This window comes from Anolis sagrei, chromosome 4, assembly GCF_037176765.1.
Source record: "Anolis sagrei isolate rAnoSag1 chromosome 4, rAnoSag1.mat, whole genome shotgun sequence".
NCBI classification, from domain to species: Eukaryota; Metazoa; Chordata; class Lepidosauria; order Squamata; family Dactyloidae; genus Anolis; species Anolis sagrei.
In genome coordinates, this window is record NC_090024.1 from 88,622,273 (window position 1) to 88,643,761 (window position 21,489).

Sequence of the window (21,489 nt, forward strand, 5' to 3'; positions counted from 1 at the left end):
CCCAAAGGGGACTCACCGTGTTTCACAGTGTTGGTAACAATTCAATGCCATCGATAAAAACAATATAAATCCCAATCCAGTTCAGATATCTGCGTCACCCTTACAGTTCACTCCCAATTGCCTCCAAATACACAGTATATGCAGTATTTTTATAAATAAAGATGAATATAAATAAGACTATTATTATTATTATTATTATTATTATTATTATGTAAGTTGAGTAAGTTTGTTTCCAACCATTATCAAGCTAGCATCTACTAACATTTTTTTCAATATTCTGTAAAGTTAGGAATATCCATGATACAGCTAAGCTTTGCTTCCATGGCTGAAAACTAAGAAACTTAATTTAAGACATGTTTGCACATTTGTTTTTTAAATTGTAAAAAGATCTTTATATACATGGTTTGGTTTTTGCTGTACAAAAATACAGATAATGCAGCAAAATCCTCTGTTTTCAGTGCTAAAATACAATTAAATTGAACAACAGCTTTAACAGCTTTGCAGATGTTTACAGAACACAACTACACAAAGAGAACAGGAACCTTTCTAGGATTTTCCAGCCTATATTCTTGAGCCATCTGCTGGCATGGTCGTTTCACTGCAGTGGAATGCAGCATACAGTCAACATATATTCTTGAACAGGATCTCACCTCTACCCTCCCAGGTGCCAATTTGACACTACAGAATTCACACATAGTAAAACTCTGCAATACTGTGGTAATAAAGCCACATTTCATTTGCTTCTGGAAACCTGCTGCAGGATGCTGGTTACACCACAGATGGACTGTCTCAAAAGCTACATTGTGAGCCTAAGTGTTGCACAGTAAGCACTGGGTATTACCACCTCTCACAATTTGTGCGATAAATCTGGACATGAACTTTTCCTCAAGGCCTCCAGTAATATCACATCTGAGAAAAAATAATATTAGCAAACCAATACTGAAAGAGAGCAACTCTCATATCCAAGATGTATAACATATCGAATTATTCTCTCTCAAGGGTATGTGAATTACAACATATCCCAACTCACTAGGCCACATTACAAGACATGGTATATATACAGTATTCCTGCATTTATCCATTCCAAACAGATTCGGCATGTGCTTTCCCCTCACTTACTACAGTTTGCAACAGCACTGCCTATTAGAAACAGCTCATTATAAACACTCCTTTAAATGCTACAATAGTGATCATAATCCTGCTTAAATGGAAACATGTTCGATTGGAATCAATGCAGCCAACACTTTAATGTTCAAAGATATTTATAAAGTCTTCTCTAGGACAAATACTGGTAATTATACATAATCATTATAAATGGTATATTTTAAGAATATACAATTGTACCTTAATGAAACTAGCCATCAACCAGGTTTTCCCTTTTGGTTGATAGTTCAGAGAGTCAAACAGAGCTTAATATTTAGGTACTTAAGGTAGCTATAAATCAAATAAAGTTTAAACATGGGAGAGAGCAATGAATGAATAACTAGTTCTGAATAACTATCCACAACTTCACTGGGAGTTCATCTTATTGCTGCCACCATATAGTGCGGAAGCAGAACAACTCCTTTAATTTAAATTTCAGCAAAGTCAGTGGATGACATATACCTTGATTTTAAACCAAATTGTGATCAACATATTGTAGCTCAGGAACCTGGTAATGACTACTGTGATGGCACGCCGGGAAGGTGAAGAGAAAACTGTATGTGTCCGGCTATTTTCCCAGTGACCATCGGTATGCCCTATATGTACTTTAATTCCCCCAAAATAAAACTCTAGAGACAAGACTAAATTTAACCAATTAGGTTTACTGAACAATCAAGGTGAATCAAAACAAGGTATAAAGGTGCAGTTTGATTTTTGATGGTATAGAATTAGAATAATAAGGAAAAGGTATAAGGTATAACTCTGAGGTAAATATAAATAACAGGAGGCTATGAGATATAATGGTGGTATGTGCTCTGAGGTAACAACAACTATATTCTATGAGGTAAGCACTCTCTATAAACTCTGGGGCATGTACTATCTATGTTCTTTGGGCAAATACAACTATTCTCTATGTTCTCTGAGGCATGTATGTACTAAGGATTGCCTGTTCAGATTGCTAAGCCAGACCAGACACTTTCTGGCTAACTACTACAAGCTATGTCCAAACAGAATGGAATAAAAGGTCCTTCCACCAGGCTCTGAGCCAGAATGGGCAGAACCAACAGAGCTCGGCCTCTAGGGGGATCCTAAGCTCCTACTCCAGTGGTTCTCAACCTGGGGGTCGGGACCCCTGAAGGGGTCACGAGGGAGTGTCAGAGGGGTCACTAAAGACCACCAAAAAACACAGTATTTTCTGTTGGTCATGGGGGTTCTATGTGGGAAGTTTGGCCAATTCTGTCGTTGGTCGGGTTCAAAATGCTCTTTGATTGTAGGTGAACTACAAATCCCAGCAACTACAACTCCCAAAATGTCAAGGACTATTTTCCCCAAACTCCACCAGTGTTGAAATTTGGGCATATTGAGTATTCGTGCCAAGTTTCATCCAGATCAATCATCGTTTGAGTCCACTCTCTGGATGTAGGTGAACTACAACTTCAAAACTCAAGGTCAATGCCCACCAAATCCTTCCAGTATTTTCTGTTGGTCATGCGAGTTCTGTGTGCCAAGTTTGGTTCAATTTCATCGTCGGTGGAGTTCAGAATGCTCCTTGATTGCAGGTGAACTATAAATCCCAGCAACCATAACTCCCAAATTACAAAATCAACCCTCCCCCAACCCCACCAGTATTCAAATTTGGGTGTATCGGGTATTTGTGTCAAATTTGGTCCAGTGAATGAAAATACATCCTGCATATCAGATATTTACATTACGATTGATAACAGTAGCAAAATGATAGTTATGAAGTAGGAAGGAAAATAATTTTATGGTTGGGGGTCACCACAACATGAGGAATTGTATTAAGGGGTCGCAGCATGAGGAAGGTTGAGAACCACTGTCCTACTCTAAAACTTAGCAGAATGGAACAGTCCACCTCCAGGGAAATAAACAGAGGGGTAAAAACTAGGTTGAGACTTCACAACTACATATATGCCTGGTTCCACAATGAAAGTTCAGCTCAGCAGAGCATAGCAATGATGGGAATAGCAAAAATAGGCAGGACCACATGTTATTCTCCCCAGTGTAGATCCTTACCATCTGGCTTTGCACTCAAATGCCAGGGTTAATAACAGAAATGTACTGATTTGCCTTACTCTATGAATCCCCCCCCCCCCAAACAATAATATTATAGCAGGCATGTAGCCGGGGGGGGGGGAGGGCTTGAGGGGCTTCAGCCCCCCCCCCCCGAAATTCTCATGGTGGTTCGCGAAAAGGCCTTACTGGTGCATTATTTAAACTGTTATGTTTATTCATATCATGATCTGATCTGATATACTCAATATATCCCATATGCATGGGGGTATTGGGGTAATGATACAAAAGGTTTGCTAGGCTAGACCCTCTTTCACTCAGACTCAGCCCCCCCCAAAACTCAGCCCCCCCCCCCCCGAAACAAAATTCTGGCTACGGGCCTGTATCATAGCATTGTTTTGTGGCATTGGATAGTTGCCTATATGTAAGCCACCTTGAGTCCCCTCCAGGGTGGGGCAGAAATGTCATAAATAAATGTAATTAATAAATAATATGCAAAACAGAAGATTACATTTTATAGCGATTCATAGGTGTATGAAATGTATGAGATACATCAATTAACACATGTTATATTTAAATAAACTAGATACATATTTTAAATTACAATTGAAAAAAAAGGGAAAGTTAAGACATTTCTCTATCTTCAAATGACTACACTGTCAAATCACATGAAATTTCACTTCTTCATACAGAGAAAGCATAAATAAAATATGATCTAATTTCCCATGCTTTCTGTACTAAGGTTGAAAAAATTAGCAACCCTCCTTTCTTACTCTTGCTTGCCTAAAATGCTGTTCAGTGGCTTCCAATGCCATTAGCAACTCATGAGCCACTTGTCTGAATTACTTGTTGGAAATATATTACAATGGCCATGCTCTTACCGTCTTACCCATTTCTTACAAAAGACAACTGCTTCACCTTGTGAAAATGGAGTGGTACTATTTCCATCATCATTTAACATATTTGTTAACATGGACATGAAATCAGTGCATGAGGTAATAATAGGAACACAGGGTGAAGTGTTAACAGTACAAAAACACTGACCTTTTTCTTCTAGTCAATGAAGATCAGTCCTGAGACCTAACCAATTGATGCCACAATGATGGGGCTTCTGATAGCTTGCAAATAGGACTATGTCTTATTCTGAATGACATTGCACTACTCTTGGGGGCAGGATCTTTGGGAGTTTAAAGTCCACATTATGGTTTTTGAAAGAACACAGAACAAATATGAGTACAACTAAATGTGTATATCCAAATAAAAAGTTAAAAGGAAAATCATTTTCATGGAACAAACAACACAAAACAGAAGAAAACGGTAGCAAACCTCTGCAAATCAGTCAATGCATTCTTCCACATGTTTTTTCCTCAAACCACATATATTTGGCTTTAGAACAAGTCCTCTGTTATACCTTGAGTTTCTAATCAGACGACAACTTTACTCTCCTTTAAGTAGTTAGAAATTGAGCAGCAACAGTTTATAAGTAGTTTCCTTCTTCATATGTAAACACTCCTTCCATTTGAAGACCCAGATCCCTCCCACCCCCCAGTTTTCATTTCCCCCTGAATCTTTCAGAATAACCTGCTGCCCATTTATAGCACTGGGGAGGGGGGGATTGTAGGGAGAATTGTTGAATATACTTCTTCCCTTCCCCTCCTTCAGAAAGACAGCCTCTGCCCACCAAGAATCTAGATAAACCCTCAGTACATTACAAAGAGTCAATATTTTCTTTGGTAATATATGTACGACAGAACAATATCTGTCTCCCCAGATAAATATCTGATCTTGTGATAAGACTAACAGTGACAGCCAAAACAGAAAACACAAACAAGAAAACCTATGAATATGTTTACAGTATCTCAGACTGTGACAAAAGATCATTTTGTTTTCAGACTTCACTGGCAACAAACATAAACATAGCTGTGTGAAATGAATTTTAGGATCCATGAAACCATGAACTTCTTTTCAGAACATAAATCATTATTTTTATTTTAAATGTATTTTAAATTAAAAGACAGCAATTTAAAGAAATTAATACTATGCATCAGTGACATTTTGGTTGAAGGCTGCAGTATCATCTGCACAGAGGTAAATGAATATCAAAATCATTTGAGAGAAGCTCACAGACGTGCTTAGATTTCCAAATCAGAAAGAGCTTTATATAAGTTTTCCTAGTATTTTTCTTTCCTCCTGAAAGGACAAGAGTCAATGTATTCAATGCAACGATTTAACAGCTATTTAAAATAAGCTTAAAATAAATATGAGAACAAAATAAAGTACAATAACAATTTGTTACCACATTGCTACTAACAACAAAAGTACTGATACTTTACATGCAAACAACACAGATGCATAGTATTATATTCATACTTCTCATTTTAAAAACACAAATAACTCTGTCAAATAAATATAAGAATAAACTCCTTTGTCTAACATATGCAATGATAGTAAGGTCTCTCTGGCAAAAGTTTAAATTAAGCAAGTTTTATATTATAAACCAAAATAATTCAGTTTAAACTATGCCAACTTTCAATTGCAGACTACAAATGACTGGTCCATATGAATATGAACTTCCTAAAATATTTTCTCTCCCAATCACATCCTGCGTTTTGTGCAGGCCTCATAAATAACCAGGAAAAGATCTACTTAACTTATACTGTCCCTTTATCCAAACCAGCACTGCAAAATCTGGGAGATTTTGAACAGCACATTTTAAAGCATCTAGGCTGTTTAGAACCCAAAAAGCATTTCTGAAGTAATTCTAGATGATTTCTCTTTTGGTACACCTGAGCAATTCCAGCACATTATTAGAGAAATCAGTTCCCTAAGAGGAAGTGGATCTCTACTGTCTAGACATTCAATTTAAAGTACATTTCTTTCCCATTTCTACATGTATTTGAAATAGACTTGTTGGCACAGATAGAACACATTTATTTTAGACACAGCATTAACATTTTGAGCATGTATTGAAGTAACCATTTATATTCCTTCATATAAAACAATATATTATAATTTCAAGACATTTCACTTAAATACCAAAATAACTGAGGAATTCAGAAATATGCATTTGAAGGCTTTCTGAAATATAATTAGGGTACTGATGATGCAGAATGAGCCAATGAAAAATCTAAACACTGTTAATGGAATAAGTTGTTTGAATATTGGATTTAATTTCTTTTGATTTTTCTAGTAAAATGATAAGACAGGCTTGTATTGAGATATGGATCGAGCAACATTCAAATATCTGATTTTTATATTAATTGAAGAGCATATTCTGTTTCAGCTGAAGATAGTTTGAAAGCTGTATGGAAAATTAGGTATGAGGAAGAACACGTCTTTTAGCATCCAGATGTTTGAAGAAATATTATCTTTAGTTATTATACAAAAACTGTTTGTATTTTGAAGGGCAATTAAAGTATTAAAGCTGGCACAAGCTAGTTACTTCCCATTCATTTGCTAAATTCCAAGCTTCTTATTATAACGCAACTTACAGTTTTGTCTTTTAGGTAACATCAATTATTCTCAAGAAAAGATTTACTGAGCAATAACAACATATAAAATCAATACTAATTCTCTTAGTCCAAATCTTTAAGAATTACCAGTCTGGTAGCCACTTCAAAAAAGGCTGAAACATTTTAGCTGACAGCACCTGTGTTCTTCTAAAACTATATCAGCTATTACTTCTACTGTGATTTCTCAGTTTCTCTGAAACCCCCAGAACTGCTCTGAAAATACTTTTAACACCCACAACCACAACCAAGCACTAACCAAGAAGCTTTCAAACTAAGATTAAGAGGTTGAAACTACTGCTTAATCCTTTTATTTACAACCAGCCAAGTAAGGTTTAGGGGGATTTCACAAATTGATATGCAAAAAGATAGAGAATCTACACACATTTCATAATCCATGTGGCTTTCTGGATTAAACAGAATCTTGTTTTCAAGTATAAGGCACATTCGTGAAGGGAGATGGCAGGGATCCCAATTAATAATGAGACAAGACAAGTAAACTTTAAAAAGCTACGCTTGTTTTTCAGAACCTGCAATGTAAATGAATACAGTACACATTATATCGTTGTTTTTGTTTAAAAGCTAAAAGACAGCTCCTTTGCAATGCATATTTACTAAATCACCATGTATTTAACACAGTGCATAGGACTGGAATAAAGTCTATATCCAAAAGGGGATATGTTCCAAAATACAAATATGCCCACTTTGTGTATACCTGAAACCATGGATTATAATAAGCCCTCCATTTTGACTACACCTGGGTCGGAAGGATAGAATATAAACCAGGCATGGGCAAACTTCAATCCTCCAGATGTTTTCGGCTTCAACTTCCACCGACTGTTAGGAATTGTGGGAATTGAAGCCAAAAATACCTGGAATGCTGAAGTTTGTCCATGCCTGATATAAACATTATGGAAGGTCTAGAGAGGCTCACAAACACTTCCAAAAGGCAATATATTTGGGGAGCATGGGTAAGTGGATATCAAATTAGTGAAAAGGATATAGAACTGTACATGCATTGACATAGTTAGTATTAATCAGCATACACCTCAAATTCAGACAAACAGTAAGATTTATGTCTGTGGAAGCTGTGAGCATTACTGATCACAAAATAATTTCACTATAAACTGCCCAGAGATCTTATGACATGGTGTGGGATTGAAATATTTGAAATAAATAAGTAAGAGTGGATCACAAATTTCTTCAAGCTAAGCCACACGACAATGCCAAAATCTAAATAAAAGCTATACCAAGTAACAAGGATTATATGAACTTATTCAACTTTTGTTCAAATAAATTTCAGATAAATCATTGTTGATCAACCAACAGATAAAAGTCAGAACATATCAGTCATAGATAGAAAGTAGTTCAATTGGCTCTGGTTAACTAATAAGCACTTATTAGTACTTATCTTTTTGAATTGCAATTTTACTGAACAGAGCACTGGTTATATGACACTAGAAACTGTAAGTTTTGAGTCAACACAAGTTAGGCACGATGACATGGCTCCTGAGGGTTCTCTGCAGATCAACAGAACTCTACACTTGCAAACAAAAGAGATTTAAATAAGACGTGCACTGTGCATATTCATATCAGCCAAAAAGTACATAGACTGACTTTTGAGGACCTAACTTTGACAGACTCAGTAAGGACAATGATATATATAGGCAATGCTTCTCACATATAGTAGAGATACATTTCAAGAAAAAAATCAATGTGACGTGAATACGATGGACCTGCTCCATGCATATTATCATTATTTACTTCTCATATTCTAATGAATCGCATCTCTGACTACAAACTCTGGAAATCTGTCCTTTTTATATTTTACCCCTTCAAATATAAAATTAATTATATTTGTAACAGAAGTTTCACTGTTATAAACAAAACATACTTTCAAACAGTATTGATTTGCTGAAAGATGCCATACAGAGCACTGAACATATAACTTATTTGATGCAGACATTCTCAGTACATACATAATGCTGTTTAGGAATGAGGAAATCAAAGAAAGTAAGTCTCAAAATACACACAGAAATTCAACAGTGTATCTATTGTACAATGCCTAGTGGAAATTTGTCTAGAGTAACTCAATTACAGGAAGTCAGGCATAAAAGCTCTGGTTTCCGGCTACAGTATAGTTGTGGCACAAATGTCAGAAAAGGCAGTGATTTCAGAAACACATTAAATCCGTCTATCATTTCCTCCATCCAATCATTCTTATTTACATAAGAGATTAATCCTGATTATAATAATCTGATGTAATTTATTATTCAAAACAAATGCTTTGCAACAGTTGTTAAATGTCACAACTTTTCTGTGACAACAAATAAGGAGCCACTTTTATATGGCTTTTTATGCAGTGTAAGGATATATATTCCCCTATTTCCTCCAAGTCCTTCTCAAAACTCACGTCTTCCAGAAATCTTTACAATTATCTCTCAGTCCATATATTTCAGTCTAAGGCAAAGTACATGCAATTGAAGTAATAATATGTCCTTTCCATGTTGATCCATACCTCCACATTTCCTGTGTTGCTGCTCAACTTTTATTTTGTCTATTATACACTGTGAACACTTTGAGACAGGGGTTTGCTGGGTACACAGATGCCTCTGCATTCATTTTTAAAACAAAATGCAAAAATGTAGAATAGGAATAAAAATGTACATGACATATATGAAATAGAGATAAAGTAAGTGTTAGAATACCATTGTTGTTGTGTGCCTTCAAGGCATTCTGGCTCACAGAGACCCAATCACACACTTTTTTTTGGACATAATTTGTTCAAAGGTTTGCCTTTACATTCCTCAGAAGCTGAGAAAGAATAGCTTCCTAAGGTAACAGAGTGGTGATTCAAACGTTGGTTGGTTGTACTCTCACAAAATATTTTGCTACATATTAGCAGGATACATATGAGTGGTCGGAATCTTAATTCCCTCCAGATGTTGCTCAATTCTCAGTATTTATTACCATTGGTTATGCTGGTGAAATTATGGTTATGCTGATGGAAGTTGCAATCCAATGAAACCTGGAGGGAAGCATGATTTCCATGTTTGCATTATCAAGTAATTGGTAATTGTTGTTTTACTTAAAATTACTGAGTGTGCCCTGGGTCATATTAATCCATTTCTGTAATCCCAGAGTTGCTCCCAGGCTGGCTATCAGCTGAACTACAACCTGGGGGTTTCCACTCAAGTAGCAGAATTTTATAAGTGTGCACAATCCTCAGATACTCTGCAAGTCTTTCCCCACTGTTAGGTCTCAGGACCTTAGAGAGTACTTCCAAAGCTCTATCCTACAACACAAGGGGGAAAAGGGTGTTCACCATAACCTTTTTATTGACTTCACCAATAGCCAGCTGTCCAAGATCCCCAGATACAGTGTGGGGTAAGCAAAAAAACAAAAAAAAAAAGAAACAAAACCCAAAATAGATAAGGCGAAAAAAACTGATTGGAAACAGACATGTAACTCTGCCCCCCACCCCATGTAGAATGTAATGGCACCTTGCACTGAACACAAAGCCTTCTGATTTTCCTCCCTGGAGGCCATCAAAGGCGGCCCCTACCCACAGCGCTGGGACTTGAGTGACTGGGACCCCATAAATAGTAAATGAGGACATCACAGGGAAACTAAATGAATCTTTTGCATCTCATTTCACAGCAAAAAATACACATTTGGTATTCAAGTCTGTTTTTACAAACCGTAAACACCCCAAATTCACCTAGACATCACTTTAAAAAAATCTGCATTGCCTGAAAGTGTCCAGAAGTTGTGATTCACCATGCATTTTTAACATCTAAAAACCCTGTTTTTCCAAAATCACAAGACGGTCACAGGGAGAGAAAAGTGGACCTGTCAAAGTTGCCTGACCCTGTTCTAGAAAAAATTAAATACTAGAAGGTCACAAGGTCCAGATATGACAGCTGCAACTATTAAGGTTTCTTACCAAAAATTCGTCAAAGCGTTCAAGAACCCAAGAACTCTATAGCACAATGAGGCTACCAAGGAGAAAGGAATTTTTGAATAGAAACCATCATTGCATATTAAAAAAAACACATCTTGCTCAGATAAAATCAGCATGATTTCTGCAGATAATAAAATGCCAGTATAAGAACCCACATATTATTTTTAACTGTTTAAATTAACTTTATTAAATGCCACCTTGAGTATCTCTGATATAAGGTGACTTAATAAATATTTTGACCAATAAATAACTTGCATTACTGTTTTAATAGGCTGAAGGAAGCCAATTAAGAAGAAAATATATAACTGGAGACTGTGTCCTGTTATATCTGTGTAACAAACACATTTCCTTTTTTAAAGCTATTTAGGAATGGGATCCCTTAACAGTAACATAGGCCTGAGAAAAACACTTTATCAACATTCATATCTTGAAAGTAGCAACAGCACCTAACACACTGCATCAGCAGAAAAACACTTTGTCAACATTCATATCTTGAAAGTAGTAACAGCACCTAACAACACTGCACCAGCAGAAAGGCATCAACCTGCTATCAGGACAATAAAACTTTGCCTATATTGGCAGGAAGCGCCAGATCCTGGGCTCGGCAATCAAGAATGCCCATCAGAAAGGAGTCTGATTGTGGCTGGACAAGAATCTCTCAGAGAAGACAATGGCCATTCCTCATTTCCTCCTATCTTCATCCTTTAAATAAACAAAAAATTCCCATCTCTCCCAGCAGCAGACAACAATCAAATATGAGCAACTTTATTCAGAAAAATGTCTAATAAGGGTATGGCACATAACAGTTTCTTAAGTGTTGGCATGCCCTGGTGCAATAAATTTTTCAGTCTGAAATACAGTTGGTCTTCCACTTTTGTGGGTTTGATACTACTACTACTACTACTACTACTAATAATAATAATAATAATAATTTGATAATAATAATAATAATAATAATAATAAAGACCTTGGCTTGCACTTAAAAACAACTGGCTTTCACAAAATTACTATCTGTCAGCTGCAAAATGCCACCTTACTCAGATCTCCACACATTATTCACTGATACATTATATAGTCCTAGACCCTTGGGAAGTGTTTGACAAGTGATCAAATACAAAAGCCAGCATAATAATCTTGTTTGCTGTGTACTAATCTCGCTGGGTATCAAATAATAATAATACATTTGATTTGTTACCCACCTCTCCTGATGGCTCGAGGCAGGGTACAACAAATTAAAAAAGAAATGAACATAGAAACACAATAAATTACTAAATTACGTAGATAAACATTTGATTATTCACGAGTTGAAACACTGTCTCTTCCTGAAGTCGGGGCTATTGTGTGAACATGCACATGGCAACCCCATCCTCAGGAGGTAGGTGAGAGGGCTGTTCTGGAGGTACGCATGCTGTGATTCTCTTTTCCACCTAGTATCTCCCTTCTTTTGACTGGGTAAAACACAGATATGCAGAGGAGCCAGCACTATTCCATCTCTATTCTGTCTGGGCAAAGGAAGAGTACACCAGCAAAGCAGGTGCGGGGGAAGGGGGAGGAACATGGGGCACACAGGAAGAGGAGTAGGAACCTGATCTGCTGGCTCCTGTTTGCATAGGTGAAACAAAGATTCACACCATGCAGGTAAGAGCAGCCAGCCCCATGTCACTTCACTTACTCCATGGCCCACAGGAATAGGAAAAACAGTTGGATCTTTCTGGGGTAAGTGATGGTGCAGCCCTGTTCCCCCTCTTCTTCCATGTTTGCCATGTGTTTCTGGTCAATAAGTATCTTCCTTTGCCAGGTAAAACAGAAACGCACAGCCCACAGGTAGGAAAAGGAGCCGGCCCTGTGCCACTTCATTTTCCCAAGGCATCCTACTTCTTTTAATGTGTTCCACAAATCTCAATAGAACGGCTTATTTATGGACGATAAAGTCCAGTTCTCAAAAACAAACACACAAAACTGGGAAATGGTTTCTTCCCATTTACATATGTGTAAAACTTAACATTCAAATAATATGAGGATGGCCAATTGCACTGAAATATACAAACTTTTTTAAGTTGCGAAGGGGAATAGGAAAAGAATATCATGCTCTCTCCATGAATATGTAAAAGAAGCATATCTTGTTCTGTTTAAAAGCTGGACTTTCAGGAAATGCTTCTCTAGCATGAAACACAGCCGGCTGTGCCACAGAAAGGTAATTTCCCACAATGAGTTGATAAAACAAAGCCTGAGTAAAGTCATAAAATGCAAAGTTCTAGAAGTACAAATATCTAGCTTCCTCATAGCTTGAATACTGGATGAAACAGGTGTAGACATCTAAAGGCCCATCTAAGCAGCACCTAAAACATGGGATTTCCTGAGTTAAAAGGGGAGGGTGGCTACATGACACTAGCAGTAAATCTGCACTGGTTTGAGGCAACGGACAGAAAATGCAGGATAGAAAGATTCCTTTTTGTCCCACTCCTGGCCGGAAAATGTGCATATTCGCACCACTGCATATCCCTGCACTTGCAGAAAACACATGATTAAAATATTCACATGTGCGCATATACGGTCCAGCGCATAACTGAGTGATTTTTTTTAAGCCTTCCACCAGATGGGACCCACAGGTCTGTGCAGGGACATGTTCTCAGGTCCCAGATTTTTTTGTCCTCCATTTAAAACCCGCATTTTTGTGCTGTCTGGAAGTACCCTAAGGTTTAAAGCAGAATAAGAGTACTCACCTGGCATGGATTATAGATACAAGTAAATTGGTTACTACTATATTTATAAGTTGCATACTTATTGCAACTTTATTACCTTTGGATTTTAACTTTTTTAAAAAAAAATTGGATGTAACTGCAAGGAGCTTGGATACAAATTTTAGTTTTGTGTGTACACCAGACCTATACAACTTGGCCAAGGTTTCCCTGCAAACCCTTGGGCAGGCCAAACCTCGCCCACTTCTCTAGCCTCTTGCGGGGGGGGGGGGTGAGCCTGGGGGGGGGCGCTTTCCTGAGCTTTGTGTTATTCCCATAGGAACAGTGTGACATTAGGGAAGAGCCTCAGGTTTTTTCCTCAGCACCGTTTCCCAGCCTTGCACCATTCCCAAGGAAAAGGGCTGAGGCAGAATCTGAGACTGCCCACAGGTAGCAGGGAAGACCATATTTTCTGCAGGCCTGGTATACACGTGGATACGCTTTTGTTCTAACATATCTACAATTTTGTTTGCAATCCAGTAAATCACTTGGGCATCCGGTACATATCCTGTCTAATTCAAACAATGGCTGGTGATAACATATAAAGGACTGCAAACTTTAAATTTGTCATGCAAGGAGAAATAAGGAGTGAATTTTTAAAGGAAACGAATTTATATATGTATTGAAATTACTTCAGTAAACATTTGTGATAGCTCAAGCATGTCAGCCACAAATATTGGCTGAAGACAAAGACAAAGTCCTTTGTCTCACCCTGGTCATTCCACAGATATATAAACCCATTTTTCCTACTTCCAACAGACCTCACTACCTCTGAGGATGCTTGCCATAGATGCAGGCAAAACGTCAGGAGAAAAATTGCCTCCAGAACATGGCCATATAGCCTGGAAAAACCTACAACAACCCATTGGCTGAAGATTTCATCTTCCAATTAATCTAACACCAAGCAACCCCAGCTCAAGCAGAAAACTCAAAAGGCACAATAAAATTAATAACTGAACATCACTGTACACTCTAACCTTTACCTCCCCTTACAACCTTTATCTCCCTGCTCAGCTAAACCTTTGGCCCTCTAGATATTTTGGACAGTACACATCTTGTACTGTTGGTTTTGCTGAATGGAGCAGGACCATCACTATGCTAAGCCAAAGAAAAGGGGCTCTATCAGCATCTATCTTCTTCTATATATATAAAAATGTTCTGTGCATAACGAGTACCTTAAAACAAAAGAACCAATGAACGAAATCACACCAAATTTGGCAATAAAATGTCTCACTTCACAAGGAGTGACCATCACTCAAAAAATTATGATTTTGTCATTTGGGAGTTGTAATTGCTGGGATTTATAGTTCACCTACAATCAAGTAGCATTCTGAACTCCATCAACGATGGAATTGAACCAAACTTGGTACACAGAACTCCCATGACCAACAGAAAATACTGGAAGGGTTTGGTGGGCATTGACCTTGAGTTTGGGAGTTGTAGTTCACCTACATCCAGAGAGCACTGTGGACTCAAACAATGATGGATCTGGACCAAATTTGGCACAAGCACTAAATACACCCAAATATGAACACAGATGGAGTTTGGGGAAAATAGACCTTGACGAGTTGTAGTCACTGGGATTCACAGTTCACCTACAATCAAAGAGCATTCTGAACCCCACCAACGACAGAATCGGGGTAAACTTCCCAGACAGAACACCCATGACCAACAGTAAATACTTAAGGCCATCCAATCCAACTCCCTTCATCAGGGCAAGAAAACATAATCAAAGTCTTCCTGACAAAGAACGATCCAGCCATAGATATAGATAGATAGATAGATAGATAGATAGATAGATAGATAGGATTCACACACACAGAGATATAGTATCATAGATTTGAAAGGGACCCTTAAAGAAGGACAATTATATGTTTCATGTTCCAGGGTGGGCAAACCAGACACTCTCCACATCAACACTGACAAAGAAACAGCAAGAAATACTGTTTACCCACAAGCATAAAGAAATTACATATATTAGAACCCAACACTTTCTCATTACTTTATTTTCCAGATCAACAGACTGGGCCACAGCAACGCATGGCAGGGGACAGCTAGTATGGTATAACAGAGCTGCAGGGTTCTAGCTCCATTCCAAAACAAGTGTAGAGAACGGATGGTCCTCCACATGGTTCTGAACAGCAAGTCCCAGGAGTCATTTGATCTGAATTATAGTAAGAATTCATTTCTAGGTCCTCCAGTGCAACTCTACGGTGTACAAGGATCAGATGTCAGGTAATTTAATGATGTTTGCTTATATTCACATTCAGGAAAAATACAGTCCAGCCAAGAACATATCCTCCACAGATAGAGGGATCTTACTTTAATAACAAAGTCAATTTTTGTAATGTTGTATTTTTCATTTTTTAAGCAATGACATTCTGATATCATTATGATTAGGATATGGTAATTCAATATACTGCATGCCCTCCACACATGCAGGTTTGATTATTCATGGCTTTGATTAAAACACCAGAAGTTGACAATAAAAGATTCTGAGAAAGTGTTCCCTCGGGTTTTGTTTTTTAAAAAGTTTTATTTAATTTTCAACTTTATTTAAAATTATAATACATTTTATTTCTTACTTGCCTCTACCCAAGCTTTGTAGTAAATTACAACACAGACTTAAAATACAATAGATCACTAAAAAGCACATAAAACCATTTAAAAACATGCATCAAAACATATAATTAAAACACGAATCATCCATACCTATAAAATGTCAATTTAACATTCATAGCTTAAAATCGACTGGACAGACCTGCCAAAAAGGGGTCCTGCACTCCAGCCCCAGCAAATATGAAAGGATAACTGTGTGTGCTTTCCGTGAAATGCTAGGGTTTTTTAATCACTATGCATAAAAAGTACACCAAATGCCATTATTTAATATTAAATGATCAGAAGATAAGGATTGAGAGCCAGCGTGGTACAGTTGTTTGAATGTTGAACAAGAACATGAGAGACCAGGATTTGAATACCTTCATAGAAACATATTGGGTGACCTTGAAAAGTCACACACTCTTAGCCTTGGAGGAAACAAAAAAAAAAAAACTCTGAAAATTTCTGCTGATAAAACTCCACAGCATGGTCACTGTATGTAAGAAATGAAAGCATACAACAGCAACAGATCAACACCATTGTACAACTATATTCTAAATTTTACTAGCAGTACCAATTAAAATATAATCTTCAAATAAAGCGGATCTCCATGAATGTTAATTTAACATTCAAATGTTGATTCAATATGTGTCTTCTAGTTGAGATGATCAACAGGATTCCAAAGTTCAACAACAGGAGACAGCTTCACACACCACACTTTCTTTTATGGAATTATTATTGATCATCTGAGATTACACTCTACACATCTGACAAAGTGGCCTGTAGGCCATGAAAACATACACCAAATAAAACTTATTAGTGTTTAAGGTGCCACAATGTGTTGTTTTTGCTGCAACAGACTAAGAGGCTTCCTTCGAAATTTTAACACGGAGCAAACCCTGCTATATAGGATGAGGCAAACTACATTGTGTGAAATGGAGGGGAGGGAGTGACATTTTCTGGAATCCAACACTAAATAATGTCTGAAGAAGTATCCAGATGAGTTGGAATTAATGATCACAATCACCAATTACTAGAACTACTCTTTAACAATGGAGTCTTAATCAAGATCCCTTGCATGCAATAGGATAGGGAATACAAAGGCATCATAAAAGGCTTATAGGGCAGTGGTTGCTGCAAGCAAATAGGGGTCAGTTATCCTGTGGATCACAATGCGGCAGACCAACATTTCCACACCCTTCTCTCCAGCAATCTGTGATGTGACACAATTCTTCCTCAAACCACAGGTGACTCATGGAAGTAGTCGCATCCTAACGGGCAGAAGGACACACCTCAGTTGCTTGCAGTGGTTTCTGCTTGGTGTTAGACCAGGAGTTGCCTCTTAATGTTACTTACAAGTCTAGAAATTTTAGTCAAAAATCAATCCTAAAAACTTGGGTCAACATGACCTTAGCTCTTATCAAAACAGGAACCATCGACTTCTCCATGTAGTGAAACACAAGAGTTTAGTACATGCTGGGGAAACTTTAAAAAAGCAATGACCTTCCTCTACTCTCTTTGCCATGGCACCACTTCTGGCCTTTTTTGAATGTGGAAAATAGTGGTAGGGATGGTCAGGGGCAGCCAGCTTCCCAAAGCAGCATTGGTGCTTTCCCCTCTCCATGAAATAATCCTTGATTTATCAATGAGTCATATCAAATTCCATAATTTTGGCCCCCCAGTCTGATCTTGAGGTCAACTTATGTATGAGTATATATGGAAATTAAATAGAAGATCTAGAACAGGGGTCCTCAAATTACGGCCTGGGGGCCAAATACGGCCCTCCAAGGTCATTTACCCGGCCCTCGCTCAGGGTCAACCTACGTCTGAAATGACTTGAAAGCACACAACAACAACAACAAAACAACAATAACAGTCCTATCTCATCAGCCAAAAGCAGGCCCACACTTCCCAATGAAATACTAATAAGTTTATATTTGTTAAAATTGTTCTTCATTTTAATTATTGTATTGTTCTAAAGTGTTTTTTGCACTACAAATAAGATACGTGCACTGTGCATAGGAATTCATTCTTTTTTTTTTTTTCAAATTATAATCTGGCCCTCCAACAGTTTGAGGGACTATGACCTGGCCCTCTGTTTAAAAAGTTTGTGGACCCCTGATCTAGAACCTCAGCCAAAGTCCTACATTTGTCATCTCAAATTAAATCCCAGTTAGGGCCCTTCTACACAGCCATATAAACCATAATATCAAAGCAGAAAATCCACAATATCTGCTTTGAAGTGGGTTATCTGAGTTTAGTTCAATATGGATTTTATACAGCTGTGTGGAAGGGGCCTTAAACAGCTAGCAAAAGTCAGCGACCATGGGTTCAAATAGTGACAATATTTGCCACCTCAAATTAAACAATCTTAGATGCCAGGAAAAGCTAAGTACTTGGAGTTCAGGGTGGTAATACAGTTTGAACATTCCTTAGTCAGAATTCTAAAATCTGAAATACTCAAAAATCCAAAATTATCCAACATGGCTGGCCGAGAGAGAAGCACCCCAAAGATGAAAGCCTTCTTAGGCTTACATCTTTTACCACCAGCAAACACTTGTCAAGCTGTTGAACCTTGTGTTTTGTGTTTTGTGAACAAAATAAAAATATTGTGTATAAAATTGCTTTCAGGCTATATGTTTCAGAGATACATGAAACATAAATGATTTTTTAATGTTTTGACTTGGGTCCCATTTCCAAGAAATCTCATTATGTACCTTTACGTAAATACAAGTATTTCAAATCCAAAGTAACCCAAAACACTTCTGGTCCTAAGCACTGGACTAAATCAAATGGTTGGCATCAAAGACCTTTGCAGCCCAATTATACACAGACTTACTCTGAACCCTACTTGGGAGCATGTGACTTTGTAGCTCAACTTCAGGAAGGAACCACGTGAAAGGGGTCCACATGAATTGATGTCCACCTAGCCATGTGCTTCCTAATGCACAGCTGTTCTTCACCTTTAAAAAGACAAGTGTTGTGCCTTTTAGAATGGAGATGGGTTGCTCAGGTGAGTCTGCACAGGGCTGCACTTACCTGGCCAGTGATGCCAGTGATGAGAGCCACTTTCCTGCTGCTCATATCTGCACAGTCCTCTGCTGCTGGTTCGCAGCTGCTGCCTCCTTCCTGCTGCTGTGAACATGCCATGGACCTGGCTATAAGGAGGGAGGGAGGGGCAAGTAGATGCCACTAAGGCAAAGGTGTGGACAGGGACACAATGAACTGTACCAGGAAGAGAGGACAGCTGCCACAGAAACTCTTAACAAGGCATTGGCCAGGAGGAGAGGGGGCAACCAAAGGGGCAGAGTCCTTGGGGGAGCAGCACTTGAGGCAGAGCAGTGACCACAATGAGAAGAAGGGGAGGCATAACCAACCCCACAAGAAAGGAGGGGGGCGTGGAGCCAAGCAGCTGCAGCTACTGCCCTGAGCGTGGGTACATTTCCGCCTTCACTTCCAACAGAGAGCGCGCGCCTTCCTTGCCTCAGCCACTCAGCCCTTTGATAAGGAGCGCGCGCTCCAGGTGCGATGCTCACGCGCTCTGCACCACTTTCCCTTCTCCTATAAGGGGCGGGCGCGCGCTCCCTCTCACTCTTGTCTCGCGCTTCTTGGGATGACGTGCCTTGGAGCAGCAGCAGCACGCGGGAGGGCTCTCTCTAGCGCGCGCGCACCTTTATTGAAAGAGGGGGAAACGAGAGGCAAAGGAGAGGAAGGGCGGAAGATGCTACAAATGGGAGGCGCCACGCAAAGGCACTCACGTCTAACCAGCCAATGAGGAGAGGCCTTCTCTTGTGTTTGTGGGCGGGGAAAAGAAAGTGATGTGGCGAAGCGAACGGGAGGAGGAGAAACTGAAGTCCAGCCTCGCGCAGAAGAGGCTGCTCTGAAGAAGCGAGTTCCTGGTTACCACTGACGCGGAGGAGCACCGCGCATGCGTCGAGGCAGTTGGGCAAGAGCGGTGCATCTGGCTATAGGCGGGAGGAAGGGAGTGGGTTGCGCAGCGCCCCTGGCGGGTGGTGGGGTGAAGCGCAGCCTGACAGGAACTACAAGAGTAAAACTACCAAAAGAAATGCAGAAAAGGGAAAGTGTCTGAAAGCAAGCTGTTCTTTATTTAGCTTTGTGACTTGAGTCTGCAAAAAATAAGCAAAACTATTTTGTTCCTGCTGTTTTAAGAAACAGATTCATCATCCAATTTAATCAAAACTACTGATTTATGTACAATTGTTTTTAATTGCCCTATACTTGTCTCATGACGTTTTGTATCGATGTTGTTCACTACTTTGAGTTGTCTGAGGGCTGAGAAAAGCAGTATATAAACAAAGTAAATAAATAAATAAATAAATACTGAGTTAAACATCAAAAAACCCAAGATTCTGGCAAGCAAACTGATTGATAACTGGCAAATAGAAGGAGAAAATGTGGAGCCAGTGACAGACTTTGTATTTCTAGGTGCAAAGATTACTGCAAATGCAGACTGCAGCCAGGAAATCAGAAGACACTTACTTCTTGGGAGGAGAGCAATGGCCAATCTCGATAAAATAGTGAAGAGTAGAGACATCACACTGGCAATGAAGATCCGCATAGTTAAAGCAATGGTATTCCCCATAGTCACCTACGGATGTGAGAGCTGGACCATGGGGAAGGCTAAGCGAAGGAAGATAGATGCCTTTGAACTGTAGTGTTGGAGAAAAATTCTGAGAGTGCCTTGGACCGCCAGAAGATCCAACCAGTCCATACTCCAGGAAATAATGCCCAACTGCTCATTGGAGGGAATGATAGTAGAGAGAAAGATGAAGTATTTTGGCCATATAATGAGAAGACAGGAAAGCTTAGAAAAGACAGTTATGCTGGGGAAAATGGAAGGAAAAAGGAAGAGGGGCCAACCAAGGGCAAGATGGATGGACGGTATCCTTGAAGTAACTGGCTTGACCTTGAAGGAGCTGGGGATGGCAATGGCTGACAGGCAGCTCTGCCGTGGGCTGGTCCAGGAGGTCACAAAGAGTCAGAAGCAACTGAATGAATGAACAACAACAAACTGATAAGAGTACAGCAGAAGAGAAGGTTTGGCCTCCCTCATAAGTAGGATACTTTCTAACTGCTACAATGGTTTGCATTGGTACATTTTAAAGACATTTTGGGACTTGTAGGCTTTGGGTGAGAATGTCTTTACCATTGTTTATAATGTGGCCTGGGCATCCATGGATGTGGGTATCTACAGCAGGTCTTGGAACCAATCTCCCGAAAATACCAAGGGCCCACAATGTTTTAACTTTATTGTAAGCCACTTAGGATTCCATAGAATCATAGACTGGGAATGGATAAGGACCATCTAGTCCAACCCATAGCCATATGGGAATATACACCTAAAGCATTCCTGAAGGATGCTCATCCAACCTTTGTTTAAAAACTTCTGAAGGCAGAGAATCCACCACCTCCAAGATAATCTCTTTGAATATCATCTTACAATAATGGTTTTTTCTAAAGCTTCCATTGATCTCTTTCCTTGGAT

At 38.8% G+C, this 21,489-nt stretch overlaps 1 protein-coding gene across 1 annotated transcript in view; it reads right to left on the reverse strand.

Moving 5' to 3' along the window:
- Window positions 1–19,891, reverse strand: part of GMDS (GDP-mannose 4,6-dehydratase) — a 335,902-nt gene extending 316,011 nt beyond the window's left edge. The window contains exon 1 of the mRNA XM_060774739.2: window positions 19,023–19,891. Within this exon, the coding sequence (XP_060630722.1) occupies window positions 19,023–19,133 (111 nt within the window). The 5' untranslated portion in view covers window positions 19,134–19,891. The remainder of the gene's footprint in view (window positions 1–19,022) is intronic.
- Window positions 19,892–21,489: the final 1,598 nt, after the last annotated feature.